This window comes from Periplaneta americana, chromosome 10 (assembly GCF_040183065.1).
Source record: "Periplaneta americana isolate PAMFEO1 chromosome 10, P.americana_PAMFEO1_priV1, whole genome shotgun sequence".
In the NCBI taxonomy this organism is placed as follows: Eukaryota; Metazoa; Arthropoda; class Insecta; order Blattodea; family Blattidae; genus Periplaneta; species Periplaneta americana.
This window is the reverse complement of record NC_091126.1, coordinates 119357685-119376965: the sequence shown is the minus strand read 5'-3', so window position 1 is coordinate 119376965 and position 19281 is coordinate 119357685. Positions and strand designations below refer to the sequence as shown.

The 19281-nt window shown below is 36.1% G+C and overlaps 1 protein-coding gene across 6 annotated transcripts in view; it reads left to right on the top strand.

Moving 5' to 3' along the window:
* The window catches only part of LOC138707980 (F-box/LRR-repeat protein 2-like), a 1260080-nt gene that overhangs the window by 475464 nt on the left and 765335 nt on the right, over positions 1 to 19281 (top strand). For 3 of the 6 annotated variants that reach the window (XM_069838066.1, XM_069838067.1, XM_069838064.1), the window contains exon 2: positions 12951 to 13111. The exons of the other annotated variants lie outside the window; for them this stretch is intronic. In XM_069838066.1, coding sequence (XP_069694167.1) covers positions 12951 to 13111 — 161 coding nt within the window. The remainder of the gene's footprint in view (positions 1 to 12950; positions 13112 to 19281) is intronic. 6 annotated transcript variants of the gene reach the window in all.

The following is a 19281-nucleotide window of genomic DNA, read 5'->3' as shown; positions in this document are numbered from 1 at the left end:
TAGGCGAGTAGTATTGCATCGAAACTTTGGATATCGCCTTTGCCTTGACATGTAGACAAGTTAAACTCATAAATTATTTATTGAGACTGGGAAAATCGCCTTCTTCCTAGACACGTAGACAAGTTACGCTCAGAGATTACTAATTATGACTTGGAAATTCCCCTTTTCGCATGGATGTAGACGAGAGGGTTTGAAATTGTGCCGTAGACATTAGTACTGGATTTGTATTGAAGTTTCGAGAACGCGGAAGTTATATGTTGGCTGCGATGGGTTGTTCTGGAAGGATCCAGATTGTTGTAACATGTATTGGGTATTGAAAGGTTCGCCTGTTTGGTAAAGTATTAGCTGAGATTCGCCTGTTTGGTAAGGTATTAGCTTGTTGTTTTCTAAATTCTGTGAGACATTTCCTTCTCTCATTAGTCTACGGTATGTTTGTAAATCAATATTGAACAGATGTGTTAATAATTTGTTAGCAGCGGAGTTAAGATTGAATACGGCTTTGAGTCTGAAGTAATGTATTACTGTATACGGTATTGTACTGATTATCGACCTTTAATTCTCACTTTTTATTATTTCATTTAGTATAACACGGTTACATATTTTCCATTATTAACTCCTTGTTCTTTTATATCGTATAACCTCATAGCATATATTTGTATTGTTTTACATATTTAATTAATTATATGTTGTATTATTTAATATCGAGCATTGTTTATTTGTATGCTTCCACTGCGCAACTTGATCGAGTCCACGTAACTTTTACCAGTAGCCGTAAACAATATGTCGTGAGGCGGCGTTGAGTTTCAAATTGGAAATATAAAAATTTAAATTTATCCTTTGAAAATGTGGAAAAATTCAAATACCGTACCTTGGAACAACAGTGACAAATAGAATTGGCACTGGAGAGAAAATTAAACGCAGAATATACATGGGAAATGTCTGGTCATAATCCGCTGAGATGCTTTATGTCATTCAGTCTGCTGACAAAAAGGTGAAAGTGAGAATTCATAAAACAATTATATTTCCGGTTGTTCTGTATAGTTGCGAATCTTGGACTCTCACTTTGAGAGAGGAACAGAGGTTAAGGATGTTCGAGAATAAGGTGCTTAGGAAAACATTTGCGGGCAAGGGGGATGAAGTTACAGGAGAATGGAGAAAGTTACACAACGCAGAAATTCACGCATTTTATTCTTCACCTAACATAATTATTGAGAACATTAAATCCAGACGTTTGAGATGGACAGGGCATGTAGCACGTATGGGCGAATATAGACATACAAATGTATAGTGTGTCAGTTGGGAATACTGAGGTGTAAAGACCTTTGGAGAGGCCGAGACGTAGATGGGAGGATAATATTAAAATGGATTTGAGAGAGGTGGGATATGATACTAGAGACTGGACTAATATTACTCGGGATAGGGATTGATGGTGGGCTTATGTGAGGGCGGCAATCAACCTCTGGGTTCTCTGAAAGCCATATGTAAGTAAGTACGTGATGAGAAACAGCTACTTTTACACGTAAGAGTGGCTGAACTATCTCACAGTAAGCTTCCTTCGTACTGACGTACTCCGCTTATACACCTTCAAATGTTTAGAGCTCTCTCCTCAGTCATACCAACATAACATTCGTGACATTACTAAAGTTTCACGCTACTCTTGGTTCCAGAAGTAAAGAACCTGTTAGTGAGGGTTAAATTCAGGAAGGCATAAATCTGACTGACACGCTCCCCAATTAATAAAATAATGAAAAAAAAAAAAAAAAAGATGCCGCCAGAGAACTGCAGAATGCTGTTGTCAATTTTCCATGTTTGGGAGAGGATCCCAGCTACCGTTTCATTTATTCCTGTGTGTAACAGTGTGTTATGGTATGCAGTACGTTAGTCAATTACAATGCTGAGCTACTTTCGGCCATACCGATAAAAATTGTGAAATGACCGCAGATAAAGCGCCTACACAACCACAATTACAATCTTTTTCAGAGAGGATGTCGAATAAATGTGATAGTTATATTAAATCGCCCATAGGAAAGAGTCCGAATGTAAGCAAAAAGAGTGTACTTACAAGCATACATTCTAATGGGAGCAGATAAAAGAGTTAATTTCTTTTTTTTCCACCATGTTAATAATGTCAAACAAGTGCTTGTACAAATTTTGGCCACTCGAGATCAATTACAAACGCAGTCTAGAAAGTAAGTTTCCCCGAGAATGTTTACAGAATGAAAACACAATTTCATGGAAAGATGTTTATTGTAACATATACAGAAATAGTGTTGAGCTATTTTCAACATAGACTACTGTATTCCCCACCGGAATTGAGACATTTGACATACAGTGGGATCAACAGAGATGCAGAAGGCTGTCACGCACTGGTTCCGATCCCAAGCGGCAGACTTGTTCGACAGAGAGATACAAAAGTACTTGATCCCTCGGTGTGACAATGTCTCAATTCCGGTGAGGAATATATTGAAAAAGAGGTCAACAATTTCTGTATCTGTTCCAATAAACCTTTTCATGAAATTGTGTTTTCTTTCTATAAATGGCTTCAAAAGATCTTACTCATGTGGCCAAAATTTGTATAAGCACTTGTTTTGACGTCATTAGTGTGGTGGAATAAAAAATAACTTTCATATCTGCCCCTTTGAGAATGTTTCCTTTTTAGAGTAAAAGTATTAAGAACTTTATTAAAGACTAATTGAAGATTGATGGAGTTTTGAAATAGAGAAATGCAAATCTAGGCTAATGGTAGAAGAAGCGGCAGGCCTTAAACGGAATTGGAAATGTTGAAAATCCGACCTTATCAGACTGTGAAAAAAAGAGAAAATGTAAAACAATCCATTTAAGAAAATCTATTATTTTACGTAGGAGTGTAGGAGTGCTAGAGCGGAGTGTCACGCAGTTTTTCCATAACACATGCTATGCGAGACGAAACTGGTGGTAGTAATACGAATAAACGTCTTATGCGAAGAGTACTGTACGAAGATAGAGTGATTTATTTCCATGAGTGCTTCATCTGGGGTGGATTCTTACACTTAGGTTATTTATGCGCATTGTATCAACTATATGCGATTATTGTCTAGTCCGACGGATGGCCCAGGTGGCATTCGTAAATCCAATACTGGCTGACAGGTGAGCCATCATTTTTGTGTTCTGCACGTAGGCCTAAGTCCCATCATTTACTGACGAGTTCGAACCCAGGACTCGGAACCCCAATCCTTTAGACTACTTAAAACCTATATTGGAATCGGACTACACGCAAACATCACTCCAACCTCTTACAGGTAATAGATGAAGAAGGAGGAATGGATAGTGTCGGAGCAAAAATATGAGAAAACGAGAGTACGCCGAGAAAAACCATCTGCAAAATCTGCTTTCTCACTACAAATGCCACCCATATCTGACAAGGAATCGAACTCGGGTCACCTGAATGGAAGGCCAGGGAACTAGCACTGTAGTCAAAGACGCGGCGTAATTAGATTACTTCGAATTACGAAGTTTTCAATAAGACGGTAAGTACATACAAAGAAAAGACTCGAAGCCAATGAGAATGCTTGTAGATGCCCGGTCCACTCGACTACTGAGGACGACCTGTAATAATAATAACAATAATAACAATAATAATAACAATAATGATTATAATAATAATAATAATAATAATAATAATAATAATAATAATAATAATGTCGCCAAAAAATGTAATCTTGTAAAATTTTGACTTGTTTCACATCTTAAAGCTTCAATGCTAATATAAGATCCATGGAATAGAATAAATGAAATGAAAAAAATAAATTAAATGAAAAATAATAATGAAACGGTAATATCTAAGAATCCATCGCTGTTTTTCCAGGCCAATAAAAGATCGATGACGCGAATATTACGTCACGCACGTTGCTAGTACTTAAATTATGAATTAATTTTGTGGCTGTCACTCCCGATACCCTCACTGTTCTTTTTTCCATCCTACACCAGTCCACTGCAATCCCTTTCTTACATATTTTCCCTTACTTATATCTTTACTTCTTTACCTACTTCAGTCTACTAACTAATTTTAAATTACCTGTAGAATACATAACTTACCTCTGAATAAGCCGAGATTTGATCCTATGACCTTTACTTTAGTAAACCACTCTAATAGAAATTTTGAGAAGAATTATTTAATGAACAAATCCTTCAAAATTATACTTATTCACAATTAACATCAAATACTTCCAAATGTGTCAAATATACGACATGATTGTATAATGGAAATGAATGCATTAGTTTGCTATTAACCTTATTACAGTTAATACGGAAATTATATCACGAATTAATTAACTTCTATTGTACAGTGAATTAATATGATAAATATCCGAAAGACGGCGTTACTATACTTATCCACTATCAATTACCTTACTATATATACATTAAATCGAATCACTACACTACTTCCTTTAGTATTCTATTAATCTTGCGATGCGATGGCTAGTGCATCACGTAAATCTACCTGACGCATCATGAAAAACCATTAACTTCCGCGAATTATGTAAAGCCATCGACACAGATAACGAAAGTGTGGAATTACTGCATTTGTTGTGTGGATGAGCCTTCATCCTTCGTGGAATCTTGGAAAACAGAACAATAGGAGGTTGTTCCATGTAGCTGTTGCTGAAAGTCTCATCCAACCTCAAATTGAAAGAAGACCTAGAGTAGGACTTCAGAAAAAACTGTAATGACCATTGCTCCTTTCATGCCAAGAGCTAGTAGGCCTCTCCATCAACTGCGCCCAAACCACAGGATAGCACTAAAAGGTGCCATATGTACCAGTATGAAAAAAGTGGCAAACAAAAACAAAGCTGTGACAATTGTGGCCAATATGTGTGTAATGACCACAGTGAAGTGACCCGTGTGTGTAAAAACTGTAAGAATGATGATGAGTGATTAAGTGTGAGAGTGATGACGTGTGAATGTGAGAGAGTAATGTTATGTGGGAGTGTGTGTGTGTTAGAAATGAGAAAATTAAAAATTTGTGTAAATGTGAGTTTTACCACGGAAGTAAAAAGAATTGTAGATCATACACTAAACATGTTTCTTTTATCGCATGAAAAACTACTAAAATTATATCATTTATGTATATTATCATGGATACTTTGGTCACTATAATAATATCATTATTAAAGAAGATTAATATTGTGTACAATAAAATGATTTTCTTCTGTCAATGTATTAAAATGGCATGTGGGTCCGACGGACCCTTCTTGCCCATCAACGTTACAAAAGTAGGTTGCCCGGAGAAGGGGTAAGAACAATATTGACATGTACGATCATGTTACATAAATATTATTATTATTATTTTCGTCTAAATAACATGACCAACTCGTAGAAGTCGTAGGAACCTCGTCAATTTTTGTTAGGCAGATTTCCTGTACAACTTACTGTTGCAATGTTTTTTCTATGGCTTGTTTTGTTTTCACTTTTAGTTCAGTCTTACATAGGCTACTCTACAAACAATTTTTCTGTCATTTGTAATTAATAATCTCACTTCCATATTACTCCCATGTAGACTTAAATTCTATCCGAGATGAGCGTTTTACCTTCGGCATCTGTTGTAATTACACTTCACCGTATTAAACAATAATGAATCACTGTGCTAGAAAGATGCCCTAGTTGTGGAATGTGTACGAAATAACAAATAAGAAATTCACTGCTGTGTGTTGTATCTGTAATGGCACGGTTCTAACTTCGTATGTGATCCGTTGGTTCTGAGAGAGGGTCGGAGTGGTTTGACTACACTGACGTCACATATAATCGAACCGTTACATACTTTACTGCAGCCTTAATTCATCCCGGTCCCTAAGCCTGATTATTATTATTATTATTATTATTATTATTATTATTATTATTATTATTATTGACGGTCGGAAACAAAAGAGACTGGGCCGAAGAAACTATTTTGATATCTGTTTTGGCAACCATCTGTTATTCACAAATCTGATTGTCCGCAGAAAATATGACCCCATCACCGCGTTTCAACTTCTTTGCGGTAGCTTCAAAGGCTGCCGCTTGTCAATGATCATAGCGGTTTTGTTTTGTTGCGAAATCTGAATAATTCTATATAAAATCACTAGCACAAGAAGAAAGATACAACAGGAGAATACTGAGGAAAAATATTATTTTATTAGCAGTACCGTAACGTTTTATTCCCCATTATTAGATTCAAATTTCAAGCTGATTAAAACTCAGTAGAATTATATAGTACAAATACATTGCTACCGATCTCAAATTAAAAATAGCGAATGCAACTCATATCTCTCATTGTTGCAGGTGTGCTGTATTAGTTTTGTTTTCAGTTCTGCGTTCACTCAAAGCAGACAGATTTACTACTCCCATGTTCACCGCAAGCTGAGACGTTAATTGAGTGTTGATAATTATAACTTAAAAAAATGCTTCTTAAAATGTTTTGTAGACCTGATGAGTCGTTCTGCGACTCACCAAAACATCGCCACCCACAGTTTGGAAAATGCTGGTCGCGACCCATAGTTTGAGAAACGCTGGCCTATAGCATATAAAAACAATATATATACCTCATAATTTCTACTTTATTAACTATTGTTGCGTATTCGATATAATTGGTAACATAATAGCAATGTTTACCAAAAATTGACAAAAGATTTTATTGCAAGCAAAAATTACATAAAATAACAAATATTTTACAATACTATTGTAATACTCTTAAATGAATATTCTTCAAAATTCGAAATTGATTACCAATCTCATAGTAAAATAGTCTACATGTTACAATTTATTGAATAAATACAATGTAACTGGGTCACACCCGAAAGAGCAAGATGCTCGAGGTCGGGTGTGGTCAAGAATTAAAACTGGACAGAAGAAAAAATAATAAATAAAATAATAATAATAATAATAATAATAATAATAATAATAATAATAATAATAATAATAATCACAACTGTGATTAAACTGTTAAATATTATTACACATAAAGTTTAAAAAGAATAAGAATAGAAACAAGAACAAACAAACAAACGGTACCATAGCCTACAGTATACATAAACATACTAAGTTAAGAATACAACATTAATAAAGTGACAAAAAAATAACGAGGAATAACAATTTACATTATTATAATTTTAATACAGTTCAAGCATTTGTTTTTTTGAATAATGTATTGTTTAATAATTTTAGTTTATGATTCCTTTTTATAAAATCATTATATAATCTTGGACCGTAATTAGAACTGTGCCTTAGACCAGCTTCAGTCTTACACTGAGGGGGAGCGAAATATTGTATCTTCTTGTGTTGTGGCCATGATTGGATGATGTAAATTTAACTTGATATTTATGGTAGTGATTCAAAATAGTATACATATAAATTTGCTTGATATTTAAAACATTAAATTCTTTATATATGAGATGAGTTGGATGATCAATTATTCTTCTTAAACATATTTTAATAATTCTTTTATGTAGTAATATTAATAGGCGGATGGTACTCTGTGATAATCCACCACATCCTATAATTCCATACTGTATTATATACTGAACTAGGGATAAAAATATTGTTCTCAATAGTTTTACTGGTAGAGAGCGACGCAGTTGAACAAATTTGTATAGAGTTTTACGTAGTTTAAGACATAAGTAGTTAATATGAAAATTCCATTTTTAGTTTTGATCGATGAAGATACCTAAATATTTCACGTGGTTTTAATGGGCGTAGTTTAGGACAATTGCAATTATTATAGATATTTGTACAGTTATTGCTATGAATTTTTAAATGTAGGGAGGCCTGTGTTATTTAAAGAAAAGGGAATGAAAGTTGTTTTATCTATGTTGAGTGCTAACAGATTAAAATCTGACCATTTTTAATTGAATTTGAGCCAATATTAGCCTTTTTAAAAACATGTTCCCAGCAGCATCCAGTATACATGACAACGGTATCGTCTGCAAAGGAATAAATATTACCTTTAGTAATTTTAGCATCTAAGAATAACGAATCATTTATATAATTGCTGAACAACAGAGGACCCAATACGGTTCTCTGAGGGATGCCGATATTGACAGTTTCTTTTTCACATATCGCATTATTCACTTTCGTATGTTGGTATTTACCGAATAAAAAAGATCGAAACAGGTCCAATGCAATACCTCCAATTCCAAAGTTTTCCAACTTTTTAAAAAGAATTTCATGACTAACAGTATCGAAAGCTTTATTCAAATCTAAAAATACACCTAAACATTTCTTTCCTTCATCTAAAGCTTTAGTTATGGCAGATGTGACTGCTAGTATAGCATCTTCAGTACTCACATTATTTCTAAAACCAAATTGAAATTCGAATAATGTCAACTTTTGCAAATAATTGTCAAGACGCTTTTTAATGCATTTCTAAAAAATTTTGGCAAAGTTTGATAATAGTGATATAGGTCTATAATTGTTTAAATCTGATTTGTCACCAGATTTATGTAGAGGATTTATAATAGCACATTTCAATTGTTCGGGAAAAACTCCTTGTGTAATACAAAGATTAAAAATAATGGAATGTGGTTTTGAAATAAAGTTACAGTACTGATTTTCTTTATCAAGGAAGTCGAAATTCCGTCAATTCCAGGTGTTACGTTATTTTTTAAGTTCATTAACGATAGCAATTACTGCATTTTCAGTTACCGGTAATAAAAAGATTCAGGATGAATTACTTGAATTGTGAAAGTCATAAGTTTCATGTTCAGAGGAGTGCGACGATATTGAGTTAGCAATTGTATGACCAATCCTTGAGAAATATTTATTAAATTAATTAGCAATTTCATTGTTATTTGCTATAGGTAATCCATTATGTGATGATATAATGTTTATTTTAGTGTTATTACGTTTGATTGTGTCTGTAGCTTCATTAATAGTTTGCCAGAATTTTTTTAGATCTTTATTATACATTCGAATTTTTTCTTTGTAGTATTTCTCCTTAGAAACTCTTGTAATTGCTGTCAAGATGTTCCTCTATTTCTTATATGTATACAATAATGATAAGTTAGAAGGTTCGGTTTTTACTTTATAGGCCAATTTATCTCGCATTCGAATTGATATTACAATACCATTTGTTATCCAAGGTTAATTTTTTCTGAACTTAGAGGGAATAGAATTCTTTTTGATTATTGAAGACTGCTTAATATGATTAATAAAACTATCATAGAAGTAAGTAAAATCACCTTCCGCTTTCTCAGTATAATGTAAGGGATACCAAGATTCTAGTTTGAGACTATGTATTAACTTATCTGAATTAATGTGTGTTTTTGCCGCAGCAGAGAAATCTTGTGACTATTGTTTAGGTTGAATATATAGGACAAAATACACCAATTTCAGGGAAATGGTCAGTTATTGAACTGCAATAAACACAAGTATCAAGTTTCCAATTATTGTTGACACTTTTAAAGAATATATGATCAACACACGACCTTTTAGACTCACACCATCGTGTGGTCTCTTGAAGAAATTTAGTAAATCCGTATTCAGTCAGTATGTCCATATATCTATCACTATCATTATCAATATCATCTCTAAAATTTGAATATTAATGTCTCCAACTAAGATATGGTTAGGGTATGACTTATGCTTTTGTAGATAGTTATCTAGAATAAATAAGAAATTATTTTTATTAAAAAAATTAAGTGACCTATAGATAGCTGTTATAATAAATTCGATATTATTTACTGTCGGATTTATGTGTACGCTATTAGATTAATTAATATTATCATTCATTAAAGACACTCTAAATAAATTATTTACATATACCAATACACCATCACATTTATTATATTTATTTACTTTTATGAACTTATTATAACCCTCTATGTCATAACCTACATCAATATCAAGACATGTTTCAGTCAGAATAATTATATCAACAAGAAACGTAAATAATCTTGTTTTTGGCATTGTTTTGGACCACGATTCTAAATTTACGAAGACATTTGTCTGGAGGCACTATTATTACATAAAACTAACTTCAAATACCAAACTGATAATCAAGAGGCAGATAGAAACAAAAATAATACCGACAACAATAACCATACCCAGAATTGAGCAAAACGCTCTGTCTCTGACATATCAACGAAACAGAATTTGCGTTCAATATGGACCTAATTATATCGTGAACTTAAATCCAAAGTAGTATGTATTCGACTAGTTCTTTATTTATAATCATTTTCAGATGCCATATCCACAAATCGAATAGAATAAAATATTGTGAAAAGAAGGGAAAAGCTAATTTTTCCTTCGTTCCTTGATCGCTGGAATCCAGGATGCGTCCGGAGAATTATTTTCGGGACACAGACCTTAATTTAGTATGGTTCCCGAAAATCTGGACAATTTGGCAACACTACATTTACAGTATCTCACGCCTATAAGCTTGAGACTGTACACTGGCGTTTGGAAGATACAGACCTAGGTTTGATCGTTTTAGCGAACTTTTTAACCACGGAATATGTATCCAAAGACGGTACACAAATAGAAATAATTTGAAATATTTCCGCTAGTTCTCAATAAGTGACACTATTATACAACTCAACTGTCAACTAACCATTAAAATCGACAATTACCTCAAATATGACAGTCAAAGTTTGGCTCAAGCATTAGCCACGGCGTTTCTTCAAGCTTGTTTTAACATCTATGTATATCTTACATACTGCTAGCAACACTGACTGTTACCTGAGCTAACTAATGATTCCACAGTTACAAGAATACATTTTTAGCCGTTGTCGATTAGTAGATGTCAGGTACCTATTTTTGAACGTCTGTCGGATAGGAAATTATTATTGGTTAACCGGTTATTTTAATATTAATTCAACCTGCTGGAGGTTAACCGATTAGAAATAACAAGTTAAGAATTATTTTTGTAAAAGAAAATGGTTTTTGAAGTTTGAGTATTAATCAAGAAAAAATGAGATGTTATTGCCAATATAATGCAAATAAAATTTTACAATCAACTGTGAATCAACCGGAAGGTAGTTGATATGTCATTTGATGCTCAAGATAATCAAAGACATGTCTAGAGTAAATAAAAGACGGAAAATAAAAAGAGATTATGAAATTGCAGTATATATGTATACCTACAATTTAATTAATTACTTAACTCAGAGTAGGGTTATAGGTAAGGTAAATAAAAACTATATAACTTTTACATTCATATTTATATCAACGAGTCAGACAAGTAAAATTTCCTCGCCATTTGAAATGCTCAATTCCTGCAAATTTATGCAGGATCATCGAAAATGCAACTGTAACTCCAGTCACCTTTCACAATATTGCCTAGGCGTCAGTAAAGGTATAAGTGACTCTCAAAGTATAGAAGGCAGTTACAGAAAGTGATCATTAACATAGGCATAGAATTCAGATTATTGGCAATTGAATCTCAATTTGCCGTCTATGGAGAGATGAAATTCTACAGTAGGTACTAATCCAAACCGCATCTCTCAATAACCCAAGAGACAGTTGGTTTACAGGGCTCATTTCATTGATACAAATAAAAGAAACGATGTTTCGTAATTCGTTTTTTACGATGCTTTATCAACTGCTAGCTTCTGAGCGAAATGATTCTAGGGTCAAGAGCCTAAAGTTACCCAGCATTTGTTCTTAAAGGGGTTGAAGGAAAACCACGGAAAATACTTCAACCAGGTAACTTGTCCCAAACTGGATTTGAATCCGCGCCCGTTCGTTTCACGGTCAGACATGCTGTTCGTTACTTCTCAGCGGTGGACGAAATGATGATCGACTGACATTTGAGATGCATTTAGAATATGTTTCATTTAATACACTTCTTCAAAATAACCGGTTGATGAAAGTACTAATTATTAGATTAAACTAGGAAGCAAAATAATCGATAAGTAGCCAGTGTATCTTTCGAAAATAACGGATTATGAAAACAACCGTTATTTTTTCTATCCCTGCACGGCAGTGTACGTAGTATACATGGTGTAAAAAAAAGTTCGTTTAAAACTTTTCAGGAATGATAGAAGAGGTAAAACAATTAGCTAATTTCTTTTTCGTGTGACAAAAATCTGGTAAATGCATCATCTTGCAGGTAGGTGTCCTAAAGGGGTATGTCGTTTGGCTTCCATCACACATTTAGTTCTGTTTTGACTATTTTGTCTGCAACACGTTGTAAGGCGAATCGTGTTACAAACGCAGTGAGTAGATTGCTAAGAAAGGTAAGTTTGCATTCTGCTAGCAGTATCACGGCCACCGCGATCGTCCGACCTAACCCTTATGAATTTCTTTGTGTGGGGGATATGAAATGTCTGGTTTACGAGAGCCGATAAATACAACGGAAGAGCTGGTTGCTCGCGTTGTTGAAGATGCAGGAATTATTAAAAACACTCCTGACATTTTTTGGTGTAGTCTATCCTCTACCACATAGTCCGTAATGCGTAAAAATCAATTGTGCATTCGGTTAAAGGGAAGGCAGTTTCAACCACATCTCTTAACATTTTTTTTTCACATCACTGCATCCAGGTAACAGAGTCTGAACAAAATCTCTTCACATCACTTATTAATTCGTAGCGTCGAAATGGCAGGTCTGAGAGGTTTTTGTCACATAAAAAGATGTTTGTTTTTACATCTCTAACATCTCTAAAACGTTGTAAATGAACTATATTGACACTGAATAAAGGGCTTACTTAATGATGTATATACAAAATGACTTTTTCCGCGTCCTTCGTACACTCATGCAAACGTTAAAATTTTCGAATAGAAATTGAAATATAATTAATATACCGGTACGCATATAAATGTAGCTACAATTTAATCAAAGATGACCTTTTTATGAAGCATTGGCGAGTGAGGGAAGCGGTCCACTTACGAGATGAAATGTTTGTTACATTGGTAAGTGTCCGGCTCCCATCCACGCCCTTGTTCGCGTAGCCGGAGCCGTGACTGACCTGAGTCCTATTTGGTGTTTGTGTGCCGTGCAGCTCCGCAGCTCCTCGAGGACATGTTGGAGGAAGTGAAGCACGTGACTCACCTGCGGCGCCACCACCTGCACGTCCTCCTCACCCCACTCCTCACAAACTGGTCCTCGCATGGCATCGGAGACACTCACGCCGCCTTTCGTCTCCTGTCAAACCGCTGTAAGGTAAATATCACGTCAACCCTGTCCATGGAATCTGTGGAGTGCCTGTCAATAAAGCAAGCCTTCTACACTGATAACGTCATAGCTGGCTGCTCGAGTGAGTAGTCATGGCGCGAAAAGAATTGCATGAGACAGGAAACACAACTGGTTTGAAGACAAAATAAAGTGATGGGAGCAGGCTCCGTACTCTCCCGAGTGGCGGAATTCGCCAAATTACTCCACAGATTCCCCAGGCGATATAGAGTGCAGGGCGGATGCCACTATTGTGTGGGTGTGTGCATGTTTTTGTAGTAATGCTTATTGTAAAATGTCTTTGCAATAATGATAACTAATTAGTAATATTTTAACAGAGTTAAATTTGCCTATAGTAACTCAGTTCATGGAAAACTTTAAATAAAACTAATGATTAAGTATGTCTTCAGAGATCAAAAGTAGCTTCGAAATGTCATAAAAATTTGATACCTACTACTTATTTGAAACAAAACCTATAAAACGTTGTTGTTCCCGTAATAACCTTTACGTGACTTTTTGTCGATTTTCGTATTTTTTCTATATTAAATAACTGAAATAGTGGTACAAAAATTAACAAAATCTCCTACGTGTATTTGCACATCTTTCTTTCTAAAATTTAAGAAATCACAGTCTCCTATATGTCATTCTCATAGATTTAATCATCAAGATCTCCTATGTGTACAGATGTCAAAAGAAATAATGGCCGCTCTATAGAAGCCGAGTTCCCTTCCGGTATCTTCGCTACAATTCGGAGACAGGCGATGTTACATGTTGTTAGACCACCTTTCCTGATATATACAGTTACAGTTCAAGTGTTCTGTGTGTTACTGTTGCATCGTAATGGTAGTATTCAAGCCTAGTATACGTGAGGTCGTGCGTTCGAACACAACTTCGTGCTCTTTATGTTTTTCTTGTTTTTAAGAGAGAGAAAATATAATTTCTCCTGTCTGTTTTATGACTCTTTTAGTAATCAACATCGGTTCGTGAATGTTTTATACCCTGACCATATCACTACTTATTATAAAAATATGGCTGAAATGGAAAGAAAGAAAGATTTTATTCTCAACAAAAATATCTTTCGTAGGATAAACAAAGCATGCTTGCTGGCGTCTGCCTTAGAAAATTCAAACAATTAAAAGTTAAAAAAACAAAACAAAAAGCCACGATTCAATATTTAGTCCATCGCCCTCCAATCTCGATTATATCTTGCAGTCGAGTGGGCATGGAATCGACTAGTATTTCTATATAGCGAGTGTTCTCAGCCACGGCATCCTAGACGAGCTTCCTCAAATCATCAGGACATCTTGGAGGGGGATTCGGCCAATTCTTCCGCATACGCGTCTTTACTTGTGCCCCCGTAGCTCAGTCAGAAAAACGTCGGAATTTAGATGTCAACATTTCAGGTTTTTATCCTCGTCACTTCTTTTCATTTTATTGTGGTACAGGATAGTACAATGTAGCAATGTAAAAAGAAGCAACTAACACTAGTATTATAAAACTGTATTGTTCCAAATTTCATTATGAATTTACATTATTTATATCGGTAAAGAACGATAATAGAATATACATGATAACTTGATTATTATTTACAACGCTAAATAACGATAAGAAAATATAAATAATACCTTGAATATTATTTATGTCGCTGAAGAACGCTAACACAATACAAATGATAATTTGAATATTATTTATATCGGTAACGAATTATAACAAAATGAAATGATAAAGTGAATATTATTTATATCGCTAAAGAACGATAACAAAATGAAATGATAACTTGAATAAGGCTCAAAATCAGAACATTCGAATCAATAAGCAATCACTCTACCGCTGCTCTACGAGACGCTAATATGGAATGACTCCATAGTCTCGAAACTTTTTCTACAAACGCATGCTCGTGCAACATCATCGTGTTCCGAAGTGGACTTAGAAACATTCGTTTTTCTTTGTTTCTTTTGCACTTAGGGGATTTCGTTTTCTTATATTTGCGAAATTGTGATCAGCAGAGCAACCTACTGTATCGCGGTTCTTTTGCTATTAATGTGCTGATCGTAAACGATGGTATTGTTGATACTGTATGTGGAGTTCAGGACACACAAAAATGTAATTATGGCTCCAGTATAAGAAAAATAGAACCCAGTGTCTGCGTTGGTTTCAGAATATGAAGTGAATTTGATGTAGAAGCTCATGATGTAGATACTATACAATGCATGAATTAAGAGAAAAATGTTCAAGAATGAAGCTCACAGAACTGCACAGGACTTTAAGGAGGACGAAGAGAAGAAGAATGAAGAAGAGTTCGAAATTGAGAAATAGAGGGAAGAAAAAGGGAAGAGAAGGAGCATGAGGATGAGGATGAAGAAGAGGAAGATGAAATGAATTGTTTAGATTTTGCGGAAAATGGTACAAAAATAAATAAAAATAAAATACTGGTGGAGCAAACGTATGTTGGATTTGAAAAGGTGAGAAATGAAATGCTTCAAAATTGTGCCAGAGAAGCTAGGAAACTTTTACCAAAGATGCAAATATGCAAAGGCCACAAAAATAACTGAACAAATTTTTCAATGTGCTCAAATTACGAAGAGGCGAGGAATAAAATATGTAATACATTCTGGAACTGGAGGTCATGGAGTAAAATAATACATATGTACGTGGCTGGGGAACTTCGAGAAATTTTTTACGGGGATGATATCAACAGATGACGGGATAAAAAAAACATTGGCAATGACATGTTCTTAAATAAGTCAATAGGTGAAAAAGTTACTTTGCCGAACTCTATTCATTACCGCTTTAGAAATTCATGAACATATACTCAATCGTCGCACAAAGGACGATGACAATTTCTCTCAATCTGATGAAATGGGACAAACTGTAGATGTTGAGGACGACAGTGTAAATGAACATGTTAGAAAGAAAAAACTTGCTAATGGAGGCAGTAATGTGAAAAATTTGTTCCATTCGCTACCGAAAATCCCAAGCCATTACTGCAGGGCCAGAACTAAGTAGATATACGGGAAATCACATTTTCGTTCGGTCCTCTACATGTAAGAAATAAATCAAATATATGTGACATGGTACAGAGATAGTGATGAACAACATGATACGAATGTCGTTAACTAAAATTATGAATGAAGATAGTTTAGCCTTGCACGCACCACGAAAAGAACAGTGCGACAAATGCTGTGGCTACAGACACAAAACTGTCAGTGATGATGGTAACCAGAATCATAACAGATGGAAAAATTCAACTATGGAGATGAAAAATCAATTGAAATAAAGTGTCTCAAGAGAAACTTGATATAACAATGGCTCTACAAAGTGTGTTCCTATGTCCCAGGCTCACTACTACTAATTCGTATTAAATGCTGTGGCGTATGTGCTCTTTGGTGGCCCCTCTCAGATCATGCTTAACTACGAAATCGTTGTTGGATGGTGAATAAATTAATAAACCAATATGGTTCAAAAATATAAATAGCCATTTTAATAACAATTCTAAAAATATAACTAAATCTAGTACATAGTTATCAATAATATAACTTCTGTACGCAGAGAGAAAACCACACTTATCACACATAACCCGAGCAAGCACCGAAACATGAATAAAATTCAATTCTCTCGCAATCGTAATTCTGTACGCAGACAGAATATCAGCGAAACCATCGACAAGGAACTCAAACCCATGGAAGGAAATTAACATCCCCTTCTTTCATAACGGAATCACCCACACGAACATGAATATAATAATCATTCGTGACCCAAACACAACTACACTCAAAATACCATAGAACCGGCATAGAGGTGTCGGGGAAAAACACGCACAATCTTGTGGCAGCTGGTTCGTGGCCCGCTCGCAAAGACTTACACAAATGGTTCATGCACATATCGCCGGGCAATAACAGCTTGTCCTCTGAAACTGTCCCCTGCTACCGACCCATTTTAGGCGGCACCCCAGTCAATGGGTCGCTCTTTTACGGGCGTTGCTAATCGGTATGCGACATATCGTACCGAGAAAATCTGTAAACCAATTTCCGGAATCTTGCTCACCACAACCCGCACAGAATAGCCTGGTAGCCATACATCACAAGGGCCACACGGTCGACTCGTCCAAAACGATGCGGCGTTCAGAGGTCCCAGACCGCCATCCACAGAACGCCGTCCGACGCTTACTCGGAGTTCCTGACCGCACTCCGGCTGTTAATGGTAGGATAAACCAACCGGCATCGCAGGCTTGAGCCGTTCCTACCGAACGCCCCCAAAACTCGGAGCTCTCCACAGTGGGACGCGGTCGACTCGGCAATCTACGGTCAGGCGTCAGACCGCTATCCCAGATCGCCTTCGATTGTAGCGGAGTCCTTTGACCGCGCTGTAACAGCTGATTATCGGTCTTCAGAACATACGTATTAAATGCTCCGACATCACCAATGGTTGGCTTGAGGCGTTGCTCACTGAACGCCTCCCAATCCCCGGCGATCTCCACTGACCCAGCAAGACCGATGGTGACAGCAATTCATTGTGGAAGTTCGTTTGTCCCGCGCTCTGCACAAAATAACTGAAACATGCATGTGAGCACACCGAAATATAACCAAATGTCAGTGCCACTTTTCCCCTTGCCACAATCACACTGTAGTCATAGGGAATGGATAAGCAACAAAACCCCAGCGTTTCCATAGTACACATAGAGTAGGTCCACAATCCCTCGTCGCCCACTAGTTCGTGTAATCACTGAGCACGACATAAAACATTCTTCCGACACGAAGATTGCGTCGTACCCACTCCTTCGCGGCAGCTTCTCTGTGCACATCGTACTCAACCATACACTCTGTCCGCGGAGAATTAAGCAAAGTCCCATTACAACGACACACCTGCTCGTCGGGAACTTTTCCATACAAACTATATGAATATGTACTTGGATCCATACTCCGCAATGAATCGACATAATTTGCCGCCATATCGATCACAGACGCTAAGTCCCGAATGCCAGAGAAATGAGTGGATTACCGTGTTGCTCATGAACCACTAAATGCTTCAGTGTCTAAACCAGGCACCAGGTCTCCTAAAACTTACAGCTAGAAACTATTTCAATATGCAATATTAACATAATCTGTGCGATGACAAAACTATGTCCAATATCCAATATAGACAAAAACTCGATAATTCCACTATCAACCCCGACAGCGTGTAACTCTCGACGCAATGAATACTGCCGCATCTAACCCAAACTCTTGGTTCACAGAGACACACTGCCATAATCCAAATACTTGCTTGCTGGAGATCGACTCTCCATTTCCCAAGTCACTCATTCAAGTGTCTCAATCTAACTATCTACTCACGATTCCAAAGTCGAATACCTCTCTCTCTCTCCCTGCCAGCTCTGATCTCCCTGACTGCTCGCACCGAACTCTATCACTCGAGCCTGTCCCCAAGACTCCCAGCTCCAAACTTCCACGTCGAGCTCCGCTCTCTGACTGCCAGCTCACCAAGTCATCCTGTCGACTCCGTCTGCAAAACTGCTCACTTCCACACGGAAGAAAAGGCACAATCAACCCTTACCGAACATACTAGATTTCTGCAACGACGGAAATACAAAATCCGCGAATCACGGACATAACAGTGATCACGTCACGACCAAAGAGATACAAGAGCCTCTAGCGTCGCGTAAGGGCTCAGAAAAAACAAAGGAAGGATAATAAGACGATAACATCGGTCTGCCATCTATGTCATAAAAGGTAAGCGAATAGATGAAAACAAGGGAAATGAGCAGTGGCGAAAATCAATCGCCAAAATGCAGACGTTGCAGCTGCATAATTTCAAAATATATTTAATTTTAAAAATGACGTCACACTCTATGTGTGGCATGAAAATAACGGAGGTGTGTCTTTTAATGAGTTCACAACATGCATTGTGCATTCTATTGAAACTATTTGAGAAGAACAAAAGCATATTCTCCTAATGTCAGACGAATGTGCCTACCAAAACTGAAATTAAATTCTGGAAGCCTCATTGAGTGATACATCAAGGACGAGAGGTACTGTAATTGCCATATACTTACCAATGGACTACAGAAAATCAATGAGAATAGCCAGGTTTAAAAGACTACACAATGTAATTGTGAATTGTTTTCCTCCTGCAAAATTGATAAAGCCTTCAATTGTATTCTGTTG